Here is a 19,874-nt window from a genome sequence, read left to right on the forward strand (position 1 = left end):
TTACATTGAATTGCAATAATGAAAAGTCCTGAATCTTCCAAACTCTAATTATTGGAGAAAAGAAATACAAAGATTATTATAAGGCGGCAATGGCAGACACTTTGTATTTTTGCCAAGAAAACAAAATGGGTGTGATTATACAGTAATTAGCAAAACTCGACTCAAAAAAATATTACAAAACAATATTGTACTGTGTGCAGGCTAGATTTTATTGTGTTACTCTGTTGGCAAGTTTTAAGATTTAAACTTGTTCAGTTAGGTAAGTAAAGTTCTAAGGAATACCTAGAACCTAAAAAACTTAACAGCAAGTGCAATTTTCCTCCTTTTGGCTTGTGTGGAATTTTCCTTTCCTTTTTTTTTTTCTTCATTTGGTAGTATCCAACACAAGAAAACTCTACAAACCTACAGAAACAAATGTATTTGGAATTACTTATTTCTAATCTCCTATGGCTGGGTTATTTAGCAGTTAAATTAATACACTGTATTAGCGTTTCTGTGAAAAAGTTACACCTATTGATGTGTATACTTTTATATAAAAGAGGAATAATGAGAAATAATATAGATTGGACTCACATTTGTCCCTCCAGCAGACTGCTCAGACAGAATTAAAGTAACAGCAGAGGCAGAGTGGTTCCCTCAATTTTCCCATTCAATCTAATAGCATTACCACTCACATTGTTCTGGGGGAATCTCCCATTCAGGGGCTCCATAGGGAGCAGAGGGAGAGTGTTAAAGTCAAGATGGTGACAGTGATCAAAGCCCCACCCTTTTTAAAAGTGCATTGTGCATGTGATGGGTGTTGCAAAATGCCGAGGTTTCAGTCACGGCTACCATCTTTTTTTTTTTTTTTAAACCCTCTCTGGATGTTGTTCCCTTTTACATTTTTCATTTTTCAAACTCCATCAAAGTAGTGGAGGCGGTGGTGGTGCTAGCTAGGTCTGCAGCATGAAGGGGAAAATTTTTTACTCTGATTCTTCCACTGTCAGTACAATTCTGTTTTTGCAAAATCTGGATTCTATTCCTCCTGCAAGAATTTCATTAATGACAGAAATCAACACAACTTAGAAAAACGAGTTTTCTATTTATTTAAAAATAGGTTTGTTACTACATTGCAGTGACAGTAATTCTTACACATACATTCTAGTTTGTATAAAAGGATTCCAAGTATTATTCATCAAAACCAACATAGGTGTTTCACATAACAATAAAAGTTTCAATCAATATATACAAAAAGAAAGGGCACTGTTCATCCAGGTGAGAGACTGCACTTTATAACATGATTAAGGAGATTTCTAGGGGAAATTAACCTTGAGAAAACCTAAAGGTGTTATAAAACATATTTGGGATTTACATATTGTACAAAATAAGCATAGCTTTAAACGTGTCAGTTTTAAAACTAAATGTTCCAAGACAATTTCCTTAAATTGTTCTACTTTATATATTTCACATTTTAAGTGACAAAAGTTTTACTTCCAAAAAAAAAAAAATCCTGTTTACTGATTTTTCAGGTTTAAATTTTTCAGATTTTTGCAGTAATGGTCCAAAAATGTAACATAATGTGTGACAACTTGTTTCTTTAGGGGTGTGTCTGATATGTACATGTTAAATGCCATCTGTGCAAGTGTACAAATTCTGTGCAAATATTTCATATGTAAAAATTTCTAGAGCAAGCATTTTGTCAACAATTTATTTTCTATCACAGCACAGTTTCTTGATGTGTTTATTTGTATTTAAGTTGTTAAAAACCCAGTATTTCCTACCTATGCCAAAAAAAAAAAAAAAAAAAGCCATTGCTTAATTTCTTTTTGTTTAACAGAAATGGCTCCTAAAATTATACATTTTAGAACAGATTTGGGGCTTGGCTTTTGTAACTCCACAAGTAATGCCATTAGTATCTTCAAACTTCACCCTATCCCATTTGGATTTTTTAAAATCTGTATTGAGTTGTATCCCATCATATCCCATCCAGAAATGTAGAAACTCTTCCACTAGTGGAAACTGTTCTGAACCATACACAACAGGCAAATTCAATACCTTAGTTACCCTTGCACAACAAAAACCACTAATAAACCAACACCAGCACTTTAAAAAGTTTACAATAATGTTAGATTTTAACTTTCAACCTTTCTAAAATTAAAGTTCTCTTCAAAGAGTTCTGAACCAAAAACAAAAACATGAAAAATGTAAAAGTTTTTCTATATCCAATTGTAACTTAAATACAAATTATGTAAAGGTAACACATTAAAAATGCAATACCAGTGATTTATATTAGAAATGATTTTCAGACTTGGCCATCATATATGTACATCTTTTTAAAATATAAACATATATGTACATTATTTACAGTAGAAACTGAACAGCCCTTTTATCAGATGAATCCTTAGGTCCAATTATATTGAAGTGCAAGATGAACAGATACCTAAAAATGTAGAATAAATGTCCGATCCAGTCGGTTCCTGTTACACCTATGCAGCACTCCCACAACTGAACTGTTCACTTGTGGGAGTTTTGCAGATGGGGGGGGGGGAGTGGATCAGGGCATATGCCTCTGTATGCCACTTGATGTAAAATGGAAATGCGAAGTGGACTGGATTGTGCCCTAAACCTTCATTGGATGCAGTACACAAAGGAGAAGAGGGTTTATGTCAGAGCAGAGGTGACATCATCTTTAGCACACTGGAACCAGCTCTCTTTACAGAAAGCAAAACCCAAGAGCCTTGGGAAAGGGGCTTTGATGGGGTCTTTTGTAAAATTATTTCAGACATACTAAAGCTTGTGTAACTGAAACCCTAAGTTGGTACTTCGAGAACATTTGTATTATAGCACGTGACCTATTTTGGTGTGTATATACACATATAAACGCCCATTTAAAAGCTGATATGTAATACATGTAGCATGACTGTAAAAGAATGTTTAATTCAAAGATACTTCAAAGAAATATTCACTGATAAAATTGACAGTATGGTACAAAACCTTGTGTGCAAATGTACCTTAGAGCAATCAATTCATTATAGGAAGACAAATTCTTTCCAAGCTTCATTACTTCTCACCAACAATAGTGACTGTTCGATATCCAGTATTAGGCTGGTTATCACTATAATTTAATTGCTGGGAAACAAAACTCAAGCCTGCTAGCCAATGTTTCACTATTAAATTTGGAGGTTTGCCATTTTTTTAAGTGAAAAAAAGTTATTTCCCAATGAATGCGGAATGCTTTTCTATTAGACACCACAGCGTATTAACCATTAGTTAACACTGAAATAATTGAATGGCTAGCATTTTGAAACTAATGGTCCATGCCGTATCAGAAGCTGTATCAGGTTATATTGAACATTTGCTTTTATTACCGTCAAGTCTGTAAGATAATCACTTGTATGAATATCCATAATTACCAAGAGAAATGGTATGTACATATTTGTATGTAAATGAGCCAAGAAATAAATATATTTTCCTAAAGATAATATAATCTGTAATACATTTTATTATAGATCATCACAAGTTACTGAACCATCAACTATTGCTTATATATGTGCTAAATGAAAAATGTTTTTGTTGGTACAGTAAGAATCTTGCAAATCAGTCAAACCAAATCAGTTAAAGTAACTGAAGTCAAGTCAAGGCAATCTTACTCTTATTTAGGGAAAGTAGCAGAGCTACAGTACTGTAGATACTATTTTTTGAACAAAATTTCCAAATAATATTAGAAAAAAATAAAGTCAGTAGGACCTCTTACTACTGCAATAAATTCTTCAGGAAAGGGAAATATTTATGTGTTACAAATAAGACTTTCATTTTTGTTATTTGTAAAAGTATACTTTTCAGATCCTGTGATGGTTATATGTACTATTCTACTCCCCAAAATTATACCAACATAAACATGCCAAGTAGGACCTAATGATAAATGCAACTACATCAATAATTTCCTGTTTGGTCTGAAATTTCTATTATATTACAGTGTGGATAATATCAGAAAATCAGATAATTTAAATTGCCTGCCTTCTGCAACAGAATCTTAAAATGGACAATTAAAATCAATGTTTTCATTGTGATCTGTGAAACAAGTTGTCTCTGTGGATAACTTGCCATACTTTCATGTTTAATGCCTCCAATTTTACCAAGAATATAGGTTTTGTTTTTTAAAAAATGTAGAAAAGCCCAACCCCCTTAAAAATCAGTATTAAAATATGCATGTGCGATTCTTTAAAACATTAATGAAAATAAATATACAAAGAGACCTGTGCCAGTATAATATGAAGATTGCCCAAAACATCACAATTTGGAAATATGAAGCTCTGTATGAGACTTTTTAAAAATGCCATATGATAATGGTTATTACTTTTTAAGTTAGGGAAACAAGTTCTTACATGATGCACATTTCCTAAAGAATTCTTATAAAGATGATTAGCTAAAAAGAATGTGAAAAAATTACACTTCTAAGTTTTTGTGGTTAAATCAAAAATATTATTTTAAAATTGAGTTGCCACATAACTGGCTGAGGTTCAAGATGAATATTAGATACGTTAGCATTCCAAGCAAGCAACTTTCATGTATCTGTGCTGAATTGTACTTAATTGAAATTTCCTTTGCACAAAAGGCTGTTGCAGATTTGGCCCTGATGACTAAAACTACCTACAGTTCTCCAACTGCATGTAAGATCAAGCAGATGATCAATACCACAATCTTTGGTAGTGCCAATAATCTATTTGGAGGGATAAAACACTGAATTTGGTGGAAACATAGAAGCCTAGATTCAGTTCCTTATTCTTCAAATTGTACTGTCAAAAGTTGACCATACCAAGCATCTTTGGAACAGGCAACACACTGCTGTACATCTGCATTTCTAGAGAATGTATTTCCAAATAAAATCAAGCAAAATTAAATTGCCATATTTTGCACATGTCCCATTTCCTGCAAGAATGTTAAAGTAAAAGCGTGGTTACATTTTTGTACCATACAACTGTTTTACTATGTATTTTTAATTGGACTATGATTTTAAACAATAAAAATTGTATTAAGGTTTAAAAGGTATAAAATAAGTAAATGTACCATAAACAAATAAATAACTAGTTTTTTTTCCCCCATAGCAGTACATACAGCAATACATTCCCCTAAGTCATACAGTCATCATTTACAATAGACAACTTAAGGTTACTAAAGATGCACAAAATAATAGAATACAAGGCACAATCATAAAGTGGGATTTTCCTTTAGGGTGGATATATTGACTCATGTCAGCTTGGTTAAGCATACTGTAAAAAGTGCAGAAAAACAATGTGCAATGAGAACACTGTATAAAACATGATTGCATAAAAAGTGATTTGGCCTTTTAATCTTTAATAATGGAAAACAACCAATCTTCCCCTTAAAGTTTGACATTTAAAAATTTTAATATTCTAGAGCAATCTAAAAAGTCCTGAAAGAAAATTATACCTGGGTAATTTTGTTTATGTGCTTGTGTATATACTCAATATATACATACACATACACTTATTTTGAAAATAATTTTAGTCAGTTTAACACAATTCGTAGAAACAATCAATCTGATCATAACGTAAACATCAGAATCTCACTTTTCCTGCAGCTTAACTGAACCCTTTAATCAAATTATATTTTGTTTCAATATTTGTGAAAAGATCCTACCAGTGCATTAACTGCTTTTATTACAATGTACCAGTAGAGGTAATTTTCCAGAATAATGTATATTTTGAACAAGGAGTGATAAATATAATTGAAAATATCATGCTGCACTGATACTAAAAGTTTTTCTCTATTCTGGTTCTCAGTCTTTGGCACAATAAACAGAGATATGATTGGTACGAGAATGAAGGTCTGAAAAATTAGACATATTAGTCAAACTTTTTCCAATGTGGATATATATATTTATCTCTATATCTATATATGTGATTTCTCTCTCTGGCAGAACTTAGATAAAACAATCTGCACTGTGTTTGTATAAAACTGTGTGCCCAATCACTATTGAATAAATGGTACCTAATTAGCAAATTTGGTAATTTTGATTTGTTCTCTATGGCATTTACTGCCATATTCTATCATCTTGCAAATACAGTTACTACAATCTATACAAATGTACTGTACCTTGCTCATTCAAAAATAGGAGTTCTGTTCTCAGTCTTTACATTAAAAATTCTACTATTCAAATAGAGGTTATGTACTGCTCAAAATTACAGTAACATTTCTGGAAATCAAGAATTTCATTTATACCAACTGAACATACTGAATTGAAATGCATAACCTATCTGGAGAACAATAAATAGCAATTGTTTAAAATACATACTTCTTTCAAAGAAATTTTCAGTTTGTTTTTGTCTATATTTTATCATATTAGAACATATTCTCATCTGTAAATAGCAGCAGAAAGCAGATATCCTTAGGTCTATGAATTCCTCAACTGTACGTATTCATTAGCATTTTTAAATGCCAAAATTACCAACCAATCAGATTAGCCTTTGCTTTTTCAGTCAACTTTCGGACTCTGCCTCTGCTAGATGTTCCAAAAGTCAAAGAAGTGTCTTCAAACAACAGCTGTCTTTGTTCTTCCTCTGAATCATCTTCATTGTAAAAGGCTGTCCTCCTACCTTGGTTTCTAGTTCTCATATGAGGTTCAGAATCTTTAAATTCATCAGTCTCTTCTTCAATAGGCCCATCTGTCTTTTTCCTCCTGCTTCTTGTCTGAATCTTAGGATCAGCAGAAAAAGTAAGTTCGAATCCTGGCTGTTGTGCCTGTGGCTTTCTTTTAGGTTTTCTGCCACCACGCCCTTTTCTTTGTAACAAGTCTTCCTTCACATTATTTTCAGAGACAGAATTGCATGCGGTGGAAACAGAGGCTTCTTCTATTGTCAAATCTTTTGTAGTCTGGATTGTATGCTCCTCTGAATGTTTCTGTTGAGCAAGTAACAGGGTTTTTGGTTTTCTCCCTCTTTTCTTGTGTACCACTTCACACCTACTGTTGGTCTCAATCTTGGGTTTCCGTCCAGGGCCCCTCTTAAACATAGGTTTTGAAGATTGCTCCCCATGTCCATTTACTTGGATGCTTCCCAAGGCCAAAGCCATTGCATTATTCTTGCAATCTGCTATAACAGAGTGACATGTAAGTGACTTATATCAGCCATTTTCTCTGCACAGAGAACTTGCAAAGCCTTAATTAAATTAACAGTTAAAATATAGAACTGGAGTGATCAAGCTGCTAAACTCCAAATGCAGATAGTGAATAAGTATACTGTGAAACAGACTATCAAATGTAAATGAAAAGCTGAGAAAATGAAAACATATTCATTACTTTTTACTAATGTGATATGTTTTTCAACATCATATGCCAGAGTTATAAAAATAGATATTTTATGTTCTAGAAATATTTAAATGAAATTATAATGACCTCTCAGCGGCTTTCGATACCACTGACCATGATATCCTTTTGGGTCAACTTGGGGAGCTGGGAGTGGGCAGCAGAGTTTTGCACTGGTTCTCTTGCTTCCTCCGAGGTCAATCCCAATCGGTGTTGATTGGGGGCGAGAGGTCCAGCTTGCAGCCCCTCCTTTGTGGGGTGCCCCAGGGTTCAGTACTCTCTCCGCTCCTTTTTAACATCTACGTGAAACCACTGACTGAGATTGTCCATCACCATGGGATGAAGTATCATCAATATGCTGATGATACCCAGTTATACATCTCCATCTTGGGTGAGGTGAGTGATGCCATGACCACCCTTTTGCGGTGCCTGGAGGCTGTGGGGGTCTAGATGGGGTGCAACAGGCTTCAGCTGAACCCTGGTAAAACAGAGTGGCTATGGATAGAGGCCCCTCTGTATCCAAGGATTTACCATCTGTGGTTTTGGACAGGGATGCACTGCCCTGGATGCATATCTGGGGATCCTCCTGGACTCACAACTCCTGCTTGAGGAGCAGGTGGCAGTCGTGGCCAGGAGAGCCTTTGCCCACCTTCATGTGGTATGCTAGTTATGCCCCTTCCTGGATCAGGAGGCTCTCCAGTCAGTCACTCATGCTCTGGTAATCTCTTAGCTAGATTATTGCAATGTGCTCTACATGGGGCTACCTTTGAAGAGTATCCAAAATCTACAGCTGGTCTAAAATGTGGCAGCATGGATAATTTTGAGTGCCCCAAGAATGGTGCATATAACACTTTTACTACGCAAGCTGCACTGGGTCCCAGTCTGCTTCTGGGTCCAATTCAAAGTGTGGTTATCACCTTTAAATCCCTACATGGCATGGCTCCAGGTTACCTGAGGGACCATCTTACCCCCGTCACATCAACCCGTCCCACCCAGTCAGGCAGAGAGGGCATGCTGTGGGTCCCATGAGCAAGAGAATGTCAACTCGCGTGGCCCAGGAAGAGAGCCTTCTCTGCCGTTGCTCCTGCCCTTTGGAACATTCTCCCCCCAGAGGTGGGGCAGGCCCCTACACTACTGGCCTTCCAGAAAAAATTGAAGACCTGGCTCTGCCAGCTTGTATGGGGGGATAATAACTCTACCCAATCCTAGGGGTGGCTAGCACCTCAATTATGTTCCCTGAGTGATCACCAATTATTTTGGATCTTTTTATTTTGTATTTATTATTGTAATTTTGTAATTTTAATTGATTTTAATTGTTTTTGTTAACCGCCCAGAATCGTTTAATGAAATGGGTGGTGACAAATTTGATAGACAAATAAATAAATAAATATTTATTGTTTCAGGAAACTAGTCACCTGAGCATGAAATAAAAGCTATTAAACATTTTCAATTTTCTCATGTAGAACTCATTTTTCTTGCTTGTTTTAATAGCTTATTAAAAATTTATCATTATTATTCTAAACTTGGTGTATTTATGATTCAGTAATAATTTTAAGCTGATGTGCTAACATTTGACAGAAAACTGTTTTATTCTGTAAAAGAACTATGTTTTAGGGTTCTTTTTACTTCTTTGTTAACATGGACCAATGAAGTAATAATTGTTTTTGGGGGGGGGGGTTTGAGAGTAGTAGAAGTAAGGGAAAAAAAAGAAGCATCATCTCTGGTGGAATGACATGTTCAGTTTAGTAGATGGGAAGAGTTGTTTTGTTGGGGTGGAGAATGGAGAAGAGTTATTGCAAAGAAAAGTGGAGAAATGAGAGAAAAATGGAAACCACATGGCAGAGACAGTGGTTGGGAACACTAGTGGATCTAGTGGAACCTTGGATTTCTGTAGTGGTGGTGTCCAACCAGCTGAAGGAGCTGATGGATGCCAGAAGTGAAGTAATAATTGTTTTTGGGGGGTGTGTGTTGGAGAGTAGTAGAAGTAAGGGAAAAAAAAGAAGCATCATCTCTGGTGGAATGACATGTTCAGTTTAGTAGATGGGGAGAGTTGTTTTGCAGTACCCAGGAGACAACAAGATAGAAGATTAGTCAAGACAATGTTAACTGCTTTCTCAGGGTCATCCCACAGCAAGTCAATACAGGCAGCAGGAGGAGGTCAAACATTTGGACACTTGCCTGAGTCCTATGTCATGACAATGGCTGAGCTGCTGTCACTTTCAAGGAGGAGGAGGAGAGAAGGGTTGATGATGAAGTGTGATGGAGGGTGCTTCAGGGACTGCTGGTGGGAATTGTATCTGAGAATATTAGGAGGAAGAACTGTGCTTGGGACAAGACAGAATATTGGAAAAAAAGTTTGGAAAAGAATAGAGCTGTTGTATTTGACAGGAGGGAGAAAAAATAGGAATGCCTTGTTCTGGGTAAGAAGGGGGGGCTGAACAGTTTCTGGAGAATCCAGGCCCAGGTGAGAGCAAGATTTGATGGGAAAACTGGTGGACTGGAGTGTGTTTGGAGTTTTAGGCTGAGGCAGAGTAAGTGGAGAGAAACAGCTGAAAGTCAATATGGTTGCTGAGTAATAGTGTCAAGAGCAGCCCCTTGAGGGATCTGGGAATTGTGAAAGATCTGTATCTAATAGAGAGTAACAGAGGCAAAGAGGGAGGATATTCAATGAGGAGCCCATTAGGTAACCCTGAAGAGGAAAGAGTGGAAGGAATGAAGATCAGGGCAGTGATGGGCAGAAAGAGATATGAAGGGAGGTAGGGGCAGGCTGCACTCAAAGAAGGGGGATTGGATATCTAAGACCAATCCCTCCTTCTGGATCTCAGGAGCCAGGTTAACAGAGCCAAATGCCAAGGCTCTCTGTAACAAATTTATCTTCATCCTTGAACTTATGGACGATAAGAGGGAAGACTTGGCTTGAATTACTAAGACCTGGGAGGTTGTAAAGCAGGAAATCCTTCTGTTGGAAATGTGCCCACCTAATTTTGGATTTGGTATCAGGGTAGGGTAAGAGGCATGGCTACTCTCATGCAAAAGGTTCTGCAGACAATCAGAGACACTGCTTCACAGATAACCAGATGTGAGGCTTTGTTTCTAAAGTTTGGCTCAAGGAACAAATTGGGGCAGCTGCTGTTATATTATCTCCCCTGCTGCATAGCAGCATCCTTGCCTCAGCAGCTTGACCTCACTGCTCAGTTGGCAGTGGAGCCCCCAGGTTCTGGGGGATTTTAAAGTGCTTTTGGGAGGAAGGGTCAGAGACAGCTCATGAGTTCATGTTCACCCTAACTATGGGCTTCTCCCAAGTCATAATGAATCTGGAGCATATAGAAGGCCACACATATGATCTGGTTTTTACTTTGGAGCAGATAAGTAATTTGATGTTGGGAGACATTAACATTTGTCCCTGGTCACGGTCAGATCACACTGTTTACTATGGAGCAGACTGGTGCCACCAACCTCCACAAGAGGAATTGATATATCCAGCCAGTTGGCCCCAGGCATCTGATGGATATGTTTGGCTTCCAGAAGACACTTGGGGAGTTCTCAGATGACCTGGTGGGCAGTTCTGTTGACACCTTGGTTGACCTCTGAAATACTGAAGTGACTGTTGTTCTTGACCAGATTAGACCTGAGTGGCCTCTCCCTGTTCTTCAATCCATGACAGCTCCTTGGTTCACCAAGGAACTCTAGTTGATGAAGCAGGAGAGGGGGCAGTTAGAATGCCACAGGCATAAGATAGGAAAAATATGACTAAAACTGTTAAAAACTCATGTTCAAGCCTATTTCATGGTGATAAGAATGGAAAAATGTCAATATTTCTCCACTCTTACTGTGTCCAGAGATTGCTGCCTAGCGGCCCTTTTCAAAACAACCCAATCCCTTTTAGGGAAGAATTGTCCAAAAGAAAACTTTATTACGTCATGGTGAAGAATCTGTCAGGCACGTAGAGGATAAATTTTTTCATAACTAGGTTCATTTTGCAAATCCTTTGTAGGTGACTGAGACCATGTCTTGCAAAAAGATCTGGGAGTAGCTTGAACCTGTTGATCCTGAGGAAGTGGACAGGATTCTTTGGAGCATCAATTTTGCCACCTGTGATCTGAATCCCTGTCTTTTCTGGTTGGTGAAAACTTCCAGGAGGTAACGGGAGGCTGGGTCAGAGTGGCAGTTAATGAATCCTTGAGAAAGGAGATGGTACTGCTTCTCTTTGAAAAAGGGCAGTGGTGAATACCCTCCTCAAAAAGTCATGACTTGATCCAGTCACTCTGGACAACTACTGGCTGATCTCCAGCCTGCAATGGTATGTGGGAAAGACCCTGGGAGATGGGGCGAAGAGATGCTGCCTAGGGAATGGTCAGACAAGAGACAGCATAGCTCGCAGCTCAATAGTGGGTGGAGCAAGAGGCTCAGAAGGGACCCCCCCCCCCCATTTCTCAGGCTGTAAAGAAAACAGGGAGAATTGTACTTTCAGACTTGCAGGATTCTGTTAATGTAGCTTTACAATAAAGTAGAATTAGCTTATCTGCTCATGTTTCCTGTCTGGTCTACCTGGCAAGGCTGACAACCTCCCCTTTTTGGAGATTGCTGAGAATGCAGTAAGACTGCAGCTACAAAAGGCCCTGAAGGAAATAGACTATCTGGACCCTTTTCAATTAGTTTTCAGGCTGTTACATAACCAAGGTAATACTGATTGCTTTTGTGGATGACCTGTGTCAGGACAGAAATGGACAGTATGACTCTGGATGTCTTGGTGGCCTTTGTCGTAATTGATCATGTATCCTTCTGGATCACCTGCAAAGGCCTGGGAGAGGAGAGCACCATTTTGTGGTATTTCTCCTTTCAGTCTGGGTGTTGTTGCATTTTGTTACTATATTTTTTAATTTGTACACTGGACTTAAAAGTTGTATGCTACACAGTCATTTTCAACTGGAGTGGCATGTAAAGCTCAGTAAATAAATGCATAAAGTACCAGAGAAATTATAGATATTATAAGTAAACAAATAATAATCAAACCAAAAAAATTCAAACAAACTTACCTTGTGGACTGACCATAACTGATTTTGGTTTACGTTTAATTTGTTTATCTTTTTCTAAATTTTCTCTTGCAGTATTATTCCTAGTGTTATGAATATAACTGGTTTGATTAGGGACTGATAAAACATTCTGGTTCTTGGAATGTTTGGTGGAATTTTCTAGTACTATTAGACAAAAAAAAAAAAAAAAGAGGAAAAGTCTTCATTAGGTTCTAATATATACCTGCTCCCTAATAAATTAATATTTTCAGTTTGGAATATGTACAAAATGTATACAAAGTGAGCTGTTATTTTACCTGTTCATCCTCTTTTCATAAGTTTTACTAAAGCTTCACACTTTACGTAATTACACTTTTTTTATTTATGTATTGTGATAGAATGTAGAATTTGGATCCCAAGTGAACAAAGGTGCTTCGAATCTAGCATTCTAGCTGTACCTGTGGGCAGCTCCTTAAAGAAGCTATGCCTTTTCCTGAGCTCATTTAGTAGCTGTGCAAGTTCATGAAATCATTTGAGTTCAGGAGATATGTGGAGGCAATGACAGGGTGTTAGTGCCTCCTTAATTCAAATGTATATTTTCCTGAGCTACTGTGCAAGCTCAGAAAAACATCTCCTTTCAGAAACTGACAACGGGTACAGTGAGGGTGCCCATGACAGATCAGAAGCACCTGTCACTTCAGGTCCAAATACTGCATATCTTTAATGTATTGTACTATTTTGGTATATCTTTATAGTCTATATAATCCATGTTCTCTAACTAGAGGAAATACAGTATCAAACAAACCAAACATAAAATCTTTTTAACCCATAGAGAAAGCATTAGTAGCACAAAAATATATTACATTATATGTTTAACATATATTTCAGGCTCAGATTTTTGGGAGCAATTTAAGAAAAAATAAAGCCCTTAACAAATAACTAGTAACAACAGCAACAATAGCGGCAGTCTAGGTAAATAAATGTCCCAACCAAAACTATTTTAAAGAGGCTCCTGATGAGCTTCTCTAAGAAGGTTACCATCTCCAAGAAAAACTCCCTTGTAACTGAGTATCATGAATATATCCATGTGCTAAAAATGCTGATTCTACAATGGAAATCATGGTAATGCAAATTTAGAATTAAAATTATGTAATCAATTAGTTTACCTGTTTTCCCTGATGTAACAGTACTACTAGGTTTCAAAGTTATAGGCTTTCCACCTGAAGAAGTGGAAGGTTGTTCATTGATAGTCGTTTCTGTTATTGCCCTAGTACTCCTTGTTCGGACCAAAGTCGCAGAGTCAACTACTTTTCCATTCATCTGAGCTGCTATGTTTCTCAATAACGTTGAACGTGCAGGTGCAGAAGAAGAAGGTGCGGTAGCGGGCTCAGCTTTCAGCTGCGGTTTTATTAATCTTCGTTTCCTATCCGGACTAAAAATAGATGACAAGTCCAATAACTGATGCTATTTTATAGAGTAAAATAAAAACAATATGTATTTATTAATATTAATAATATGCCTTGGTCATCAACTAAGTTCATCCATGAGCAACTCCAGTGAAGATTTAATTTAGATGTGGTCTAGTTTACCCTCTTCTAATTTTTCCCTTAGAATTCAAAATGCTCTCAGATATCTGAAAGGTCCAAGTCCTAAGTATATAAAGGACTGTCCCATATCTTGCTTAGAATTAAGTTTGTCCAAAAAAATCCATCCTTTTTGGATGTTCCTGCTATTGCAAGGTAGGTAACAGCAACTAGAAAGAATCATCTCCGTTGTCATTCCCTGTCACTGGAATGCTCTAAGGAGGGTTCCCTGGAATGTAATTCATAAGCTTAAGATATCAGGCTAAGCTCTTTCTATCATGTAGCCTTTTACCCTTCTGATGCTGCTAAGATTGAAAATTATCTTTTATCACTTGGAACAACTTCAAAACAATTCCATCTTCTCATTGAACTCTGCTACTCAATCATCCTAAATGTATTTACAACAGTGTCTGTATATTTGAGCTTTTAGCTAGTCAATGGACAGAAATGCTGGTTGTGGTATGAAAGCATGCTTAATTGCTAAGAAGAAAGATCCCCTTCTCTCCTTCAAAGTCTCTACTACGATAGTAGTACCTAAATAACTAGAGAAGGAGAATAGGAGGTAGCCCTGAATTTGCTCAAGAAAGTAAAATGACATCACTTTTTTTATGCAATATATAGGGCTTACAGAAATAAGTATTAAAAATACTGAGACAATTCAGATACAACTGAAAGAATTGTATCATACCTTGATGCAGCACTACTTGAAAGAGAACTGCTTCTACTTCTTTTATTCCTTCTCTTTTGAATTGTGCTTCTTTTATGAAAGCGTAAGGCAGATTTGTAGTCTGATAAAATTGAACTAATGTGTTCCTCAAAGAAAGCAGACAGGCGCAGGCTCATACTGTAAATCTATTTAAAAAATTAAACAAGTAATAATGATATAAATCTTAAACAGTTGCATACAATTTTAATTTCTGCCTATAAAATTCATTTATAATTGATGCATACATCAAAAAAGACCAAATGGGCATATTTGTGCATGGAAAATTGAGTTCAAGAGTTCCTTGTTCTCTACTGCCTGCCCCCAACTTCCATGCACACAGATAGCAAAACAGGGTGATCTTATCCATATCATATGACATCCTCAAGAGACCCTTACAAACATCCTCACAATCCTCACAATATAATTCAATCCAATAGAAGTTGTCAGAATGTTTTCAATAATGAAAAGGTGAGATAGAAATTTCATAAATAAAATACACATATACTAAGCCTTGCCCTATTTTCTTGTTCAAATGCTCGTACTTCAGTCAGCATTGCATTCAACTCTGACATGCTAAAATAAATGAAAATGCTACAGTACTCTAGTATATAGAATAATTTTGTATAAAGGAATTAATGTAAAATGATTCAAGTAAACATTAATAATTAGATATGTGCAATATGTTCCAAGCTCAAAACATTCTCACCCTGAAATGTCCCACTACAACCCCAAATGTAGTGTTTGAACTTCATTCTGACAGTGCCAGAAGCCAAGAACGACCAATCTGACCTATTTTACAGTTGCAGTAGCTCATCTGAGTTTGGATAATTTTTGACAGAGTTAACTGTCATCTCAGATCAGAACAGAGCATTTCAGGGCTGTAACATTTCAATGTGAAGCATTCCTGCATACTTCAGTATTTTGACCTAAACACTTTCTAAGTTGTGCTAAAAATAAGCTAATAAAACAAATGTTCTTGACCATATTGGAAAATGCAACGAAGGAAGTTAACTGGTTTTTAATCTCTTTTGTTTACCTAATATTTATTTCTAAATTGTCATAAATTCACACCATCAAAAAGAAAGCAAAAATGCAATTAAGAGCATCAACAAGTCAACCTAAGACTAATACATATTTGCTTTATTACAACAGCAAAGGAAATACTTCAGAATGATACTGGCCATCTTGGTCAACCTAATCACAGTATCTTGGAATATGAAGAAGTTTTGGGGTTGACAGATCCTTAGTACTTTAACATATGCTCCATGTGGTTTTGCTTTATTAATGACAATCATTCTGAGCAGTTGCATGACTGTTTTTACTATATTGTATTAAGCAGCTCACCTGACCTAATCACAGGTTTAATTTTTTTGATACCTAAAATTCAGAAGTAACTTCATACATATTAATTACTCTGATTTAGATGAATTCAGCATTGAAGATAAAGTTAATGAAGCAATGCAGTTTCAGAGAATGGGTGAATATAAGCACACATAATGTGGCTGAACTGGAAAACTAGACTCAGAAACTACCACTATCTAATTTAAGAATATCTGAGCAGAATACTGTTCCAGATTCTGGAAGTTAAAAAGAAATCTTCACAAGAAGGAAGACATTTCCGTTTTAACTATCAGAGGTGATCATTTGGATCTAAAAGATGAAAAGTTGCTTTTCTCTTACTCTATTCATATGATTTCCTGGTTTTTCATCTTTGGTAAGTGACTGCCCATTCTTCTGACAGTAGAACTCTGGCAGAAGCATTTAATCACAGGCAGAACGTCATGTAGTATTATCCATTATTTTCACAGTATCATGTTCATCAATTGATAATGAAAAAGTAAGACTGATAATAATTCAGTTTCTGACTCAACTCTCCAGAAAACCTACAATATTCTGGGAAGGATCACATTCTATAGCAATAGCATTTTTCTCCATTCTATCTCTGTACAATTTTTCCTCCAAAATGATTAGTATCATTGCAAATTTCATCAAAATCTATTGCAAAACAATTAACATCATATGCATTAATTTCTATGGAATTTGGTATGCTTCATCCCTTGTCTCTAGCTTTTTGCAATGTGTTTTTCCTGTGCTAGATTATGAAAGGATGAAGTTTTATTTTTCCAAATATTGCTCTAGAACCTGGTATCACGTGAGATCCAAATATCCCTAGAAGAATCCAAACATGATTGCAGAACTTCTCTACACTCCTAATATCCACATCAAATACATTTCCAGGAATAAACACACCCCCATAGTGTAATATTAATACATTTTAGGCATAAACTGTGAAGCCATACTCTTGATCTTTTGCATGGTGTATAAACTTTGGAATTGCTGAAGATCAGTCTGACATCTTTACACAGCTCCATTGGCGATTCATAATTTCCTGCTTCTAACGTTTCTCGAACTGTTGCAAAATCCATTGGTGTATCAATAATGTCTCTGTAATCCTTTTTAAAAAAGTGTAAATAATAATTAATACCAAAAATATAAGATTATACTATTATTGTAAATATTTTGTAAAAATCACAAATCTTTAATGCAAGTCCAAGAGCAAAATCCACCTGTAAAAGACCTAATAATTCTTCAAATTTAAATATCTGTTGATTACTTTAAAAATTTGGATAGCCATTTTACTTCAGGTTATTAAGGGGAATGTTTCAGTATAATGCTAATTATTTGCAGTACTCACTGGATATTCAAGAAGATCCACTGGTTGGCGAAAAGGTTCAGAATCTTCACACTGAAAAATCAGATTTAACAACTCCTGACACTGTCTCTTCCATGCCTGAATATCATATGACTGAGCTCTGTTACGCAGCCTTCTCTTTGGCTGATGATCCTGTAATGATAATTTCAAATAGATTTTGTTATGTTTTGCTGCTATCTCTTGTTATACATTCCCTTGCTGAGATTCCAACTTATCATTTGGGGAATAGTATAACAATTAAATAGTCTTTATAATGATTAAAACACACATAAATATGACCAGATAGGAAGAGACACAGATGCATAGACAGGGAGTGGGGATGTACGTCATGCAGATTCCAAAGTGAGCTGACTCAGCCAGTTAAATCAGAAGAGGTTAGATTTAGCTTAAAATAGACTCAGCCTTATTTGTAGTTTTACTAACTCTCCCCATGTCATGTGAACTATTTATTACACAGCTGTCCCTTCTGAATGAGACAAATTCTTTGGGGATACCGTAAAAACCTGCCTTTGAGTTTCAGGCCTAGAGTGTCTGGAAAATTTCTCCATCGTGGTGCTGACTCATCACACATTTCTTCTTTAAAGTGACAGCCTCCCAACCTCCTTTACAGCAGATAAATGACTAAAAACTTGGTTGCCGGAAAACTGACTTGAGATACCTTGTCTCATGATTACCAAGTATTTGTAAGTAGTTCCACATCAGATTGTAGTATTGAGGAGAATGCCAGAGACCCATGGTTTTTAAAATTTTTATTTTTTTTATTTTTTATTTATTTATCAAATTTGTCACCACCCATCTTGTTAATAACTTAGATAGAAGAATTCAGGGGATGATTATTAAATCCGCAGATTATATAACACTGGGAGGAGTGGCTAACAGCCTAGAAGAAAAAGAGAAGGTTCAAAAAGACCAGACTGAACACTGGGCTAAAATGGATGAAATTCAAATAAGAAGAAAAGTAAAATCTTGCATCTGGGGAGAAAAAAATCAAAGGCAGAAATATAGGATGGACATGTGGTCCATGTGAAAAAGATCTACATATTTTAGTGGTTCACAAGTTGAACATGAACCAAAAGTGTGATACAGTTGCTAAAATGGGAAATGCTATTTTGGATTGTATTAAAAGCAGCACAGGGTCCAGATTACAGACTGTCCCACTCTACTATTCCTTGGTTATGTCCCTCTTGGGATAGTGTGTCAGGTTCTGCATAAAAGAGACATCAACACATTTGAGCAATTTCAGAGAACAGCTACCAAGATTATGAGGAGACTAGAAACCAGATCCTAGGAGGGATGATTAAAGGAACTATGTTTAGTCTAAAGACAGGAAGACTGAGAGATACAACAGCAGTCTTCAGTTAGCAAACATGCTATTCTCTGTTGCCCCAGAGGGCAGGACCAGAACCAATGGACTGAAACTACAGAGAATTAGATTCAGGCTAGATATCAGGGGGAATATCTTGACTATAAGAGTTATGAACCAGTAGAATAGGTTGCCTTACTGGGCATCTTCAAAAAGAAACATCAAGCTCCGCAAGGCCAGCAAGCTCAGAAAGCAAGAACCACTTGGATTTCTGAGAATATCTTTAACGCTAATAGGATAATAAACTAGGATCTTGAAAGCTTATTAAAGCAACTCTCTTACACAACTTATAGCTAGTATAATTAAGGCAGAGTTACTCTGAGTCTCTATTTCACACTTCTATCCTCCCCTGGACTCAAGAATCTCTTCTGTAACGGCCCTGTTTTCTCTGTTAACAGTCTTGCTGCCTCTTCTGTGTTCCCAAGCTCTGTTAGGCATTTCATCAGGCAGAGGCTGGATAGCCATCTGTTACAATGCTTCTGAGTCACACTGAGCAAGGATTAACTTCTGAGGTCACTCCCAATGCTATTATGTACTGTGCTCTTAGCACATAAAGATAGTCAAATGACTAGGATAGGGAATGGCTGGGTCATTTATGTTATGCGAACAGAGCCATACTTTGTCAAATGCACATTATCAAATCAGAAATCAGATTTAAAACAAAAGTTACCTTCCTCTTTCTAGTGGAAGTTCCTGGCATGTCAGTATCTTTCTCTTCTTCCTTTGGGCAACAAAATATCCATCATATGATGTAAAAACATTAGGTATTTGAGAAATATATAACTTTGACACAAACTTATAGTTCCTTTTTAAATTTGTATCCAAAAACTATGTACTTCTGCCCTCTTACTGGGTGATAAAACATACATAGCAACTGCACAGCCTATTGATTGTAATCCAATTATGTTTGGTGACAAAATGGCTTCTGTCAATGTAACAAATTTTCCCCCTCTCATCTTCCTATTTATTTTTTATCTGGTGGGTGAAAACAGGTGTCACACATTTTTGGAGAGAAAATCTCATTGCACAATAAAATTCTGCTTGCCCATCACTGGACATAGCCCATATTTTGCTACCGCTGATGCTACTAGATCCAGCATTTCTCTCTTCTGTGTGTATATAATGTCAGTACCACAAAAGCACAAATTATACAATCCATTTGGCAAGGCCTATTCATAAAGGAAAAAAAAATAC

At 36.4% G+C, this 19,874-nt stretch overlaps 1 protein-coding gene across 2 annotated transcripts in view; it reads right to left on the reverse strand.

The window, feature by feature from the left end:
• Nucleotides 1-1,218: 1,218 nt before the first annotated feature.
• PHIP (PHIP subunit of CUL4-Ring ligase complex) overlaps nucleotides 1,219-19,874 on the reverse strand; it is a 110,628-nt gene continuing 91,972 nt past the window's right edge. The window contains exons 34-40 of one of the 2 annotated variants that reach the window (XM_088137893.1): nucleotides 19,351-19,401; nucleotides 17,300-17,449; nucleotides 16,905-17,057; nucleotides 14,587-14,750; nucleotides 13,482-13,747; nucleotides 12,340-12,501; nucleotides 1,219-7,088 (exon numbers count right to left, since the gene is read on the reverse strand). In XM_088137893.1, coding sequence (XP_087994019.1) covers nucleotides 6,445-7,088; nucleotides 12,340-12,501; nucleotides 13,482-13,747; nucleotides 14,587-14,750; nucleotides 16,905-17,057; nucleotides 17,300-17,449; nucleotides 19,351-19,401 — 1,590 coding nt within the window. In that variant the 3' untranslated portion in view covers nucleotides 1,219-6,444. Of the gene's footprint in view, nucleotides 7,092-12,339; nucleotides 12,502-13,481; nucleotides 13,748-14,586; nucleotides 14,751-16,904; nucleotides 17,058-17,299; nucleotides 17,450-19,350; nucleotides 19,402-19,874 lie in introns of both variants that reach the window. The other variant, XM_088137891.1, reaches the window with a different exon arrangement.

This window comes from Python bivittatus, unplaced genomic scaffold, assembly GCF_059951505.1.
Source record: "Python bivittatus isolate LINGU-HERP-01145 unplaced genomic scaffold, Pbiv_v1 ctg000020_np1212, whole genome shotgun sequence".
Classification (NCBI taxonomy): Eukaryota; Metazoa; Chordata; class Lepidosauria; order Squamata; family Pythonidae; genus Python; species Python bivittatus.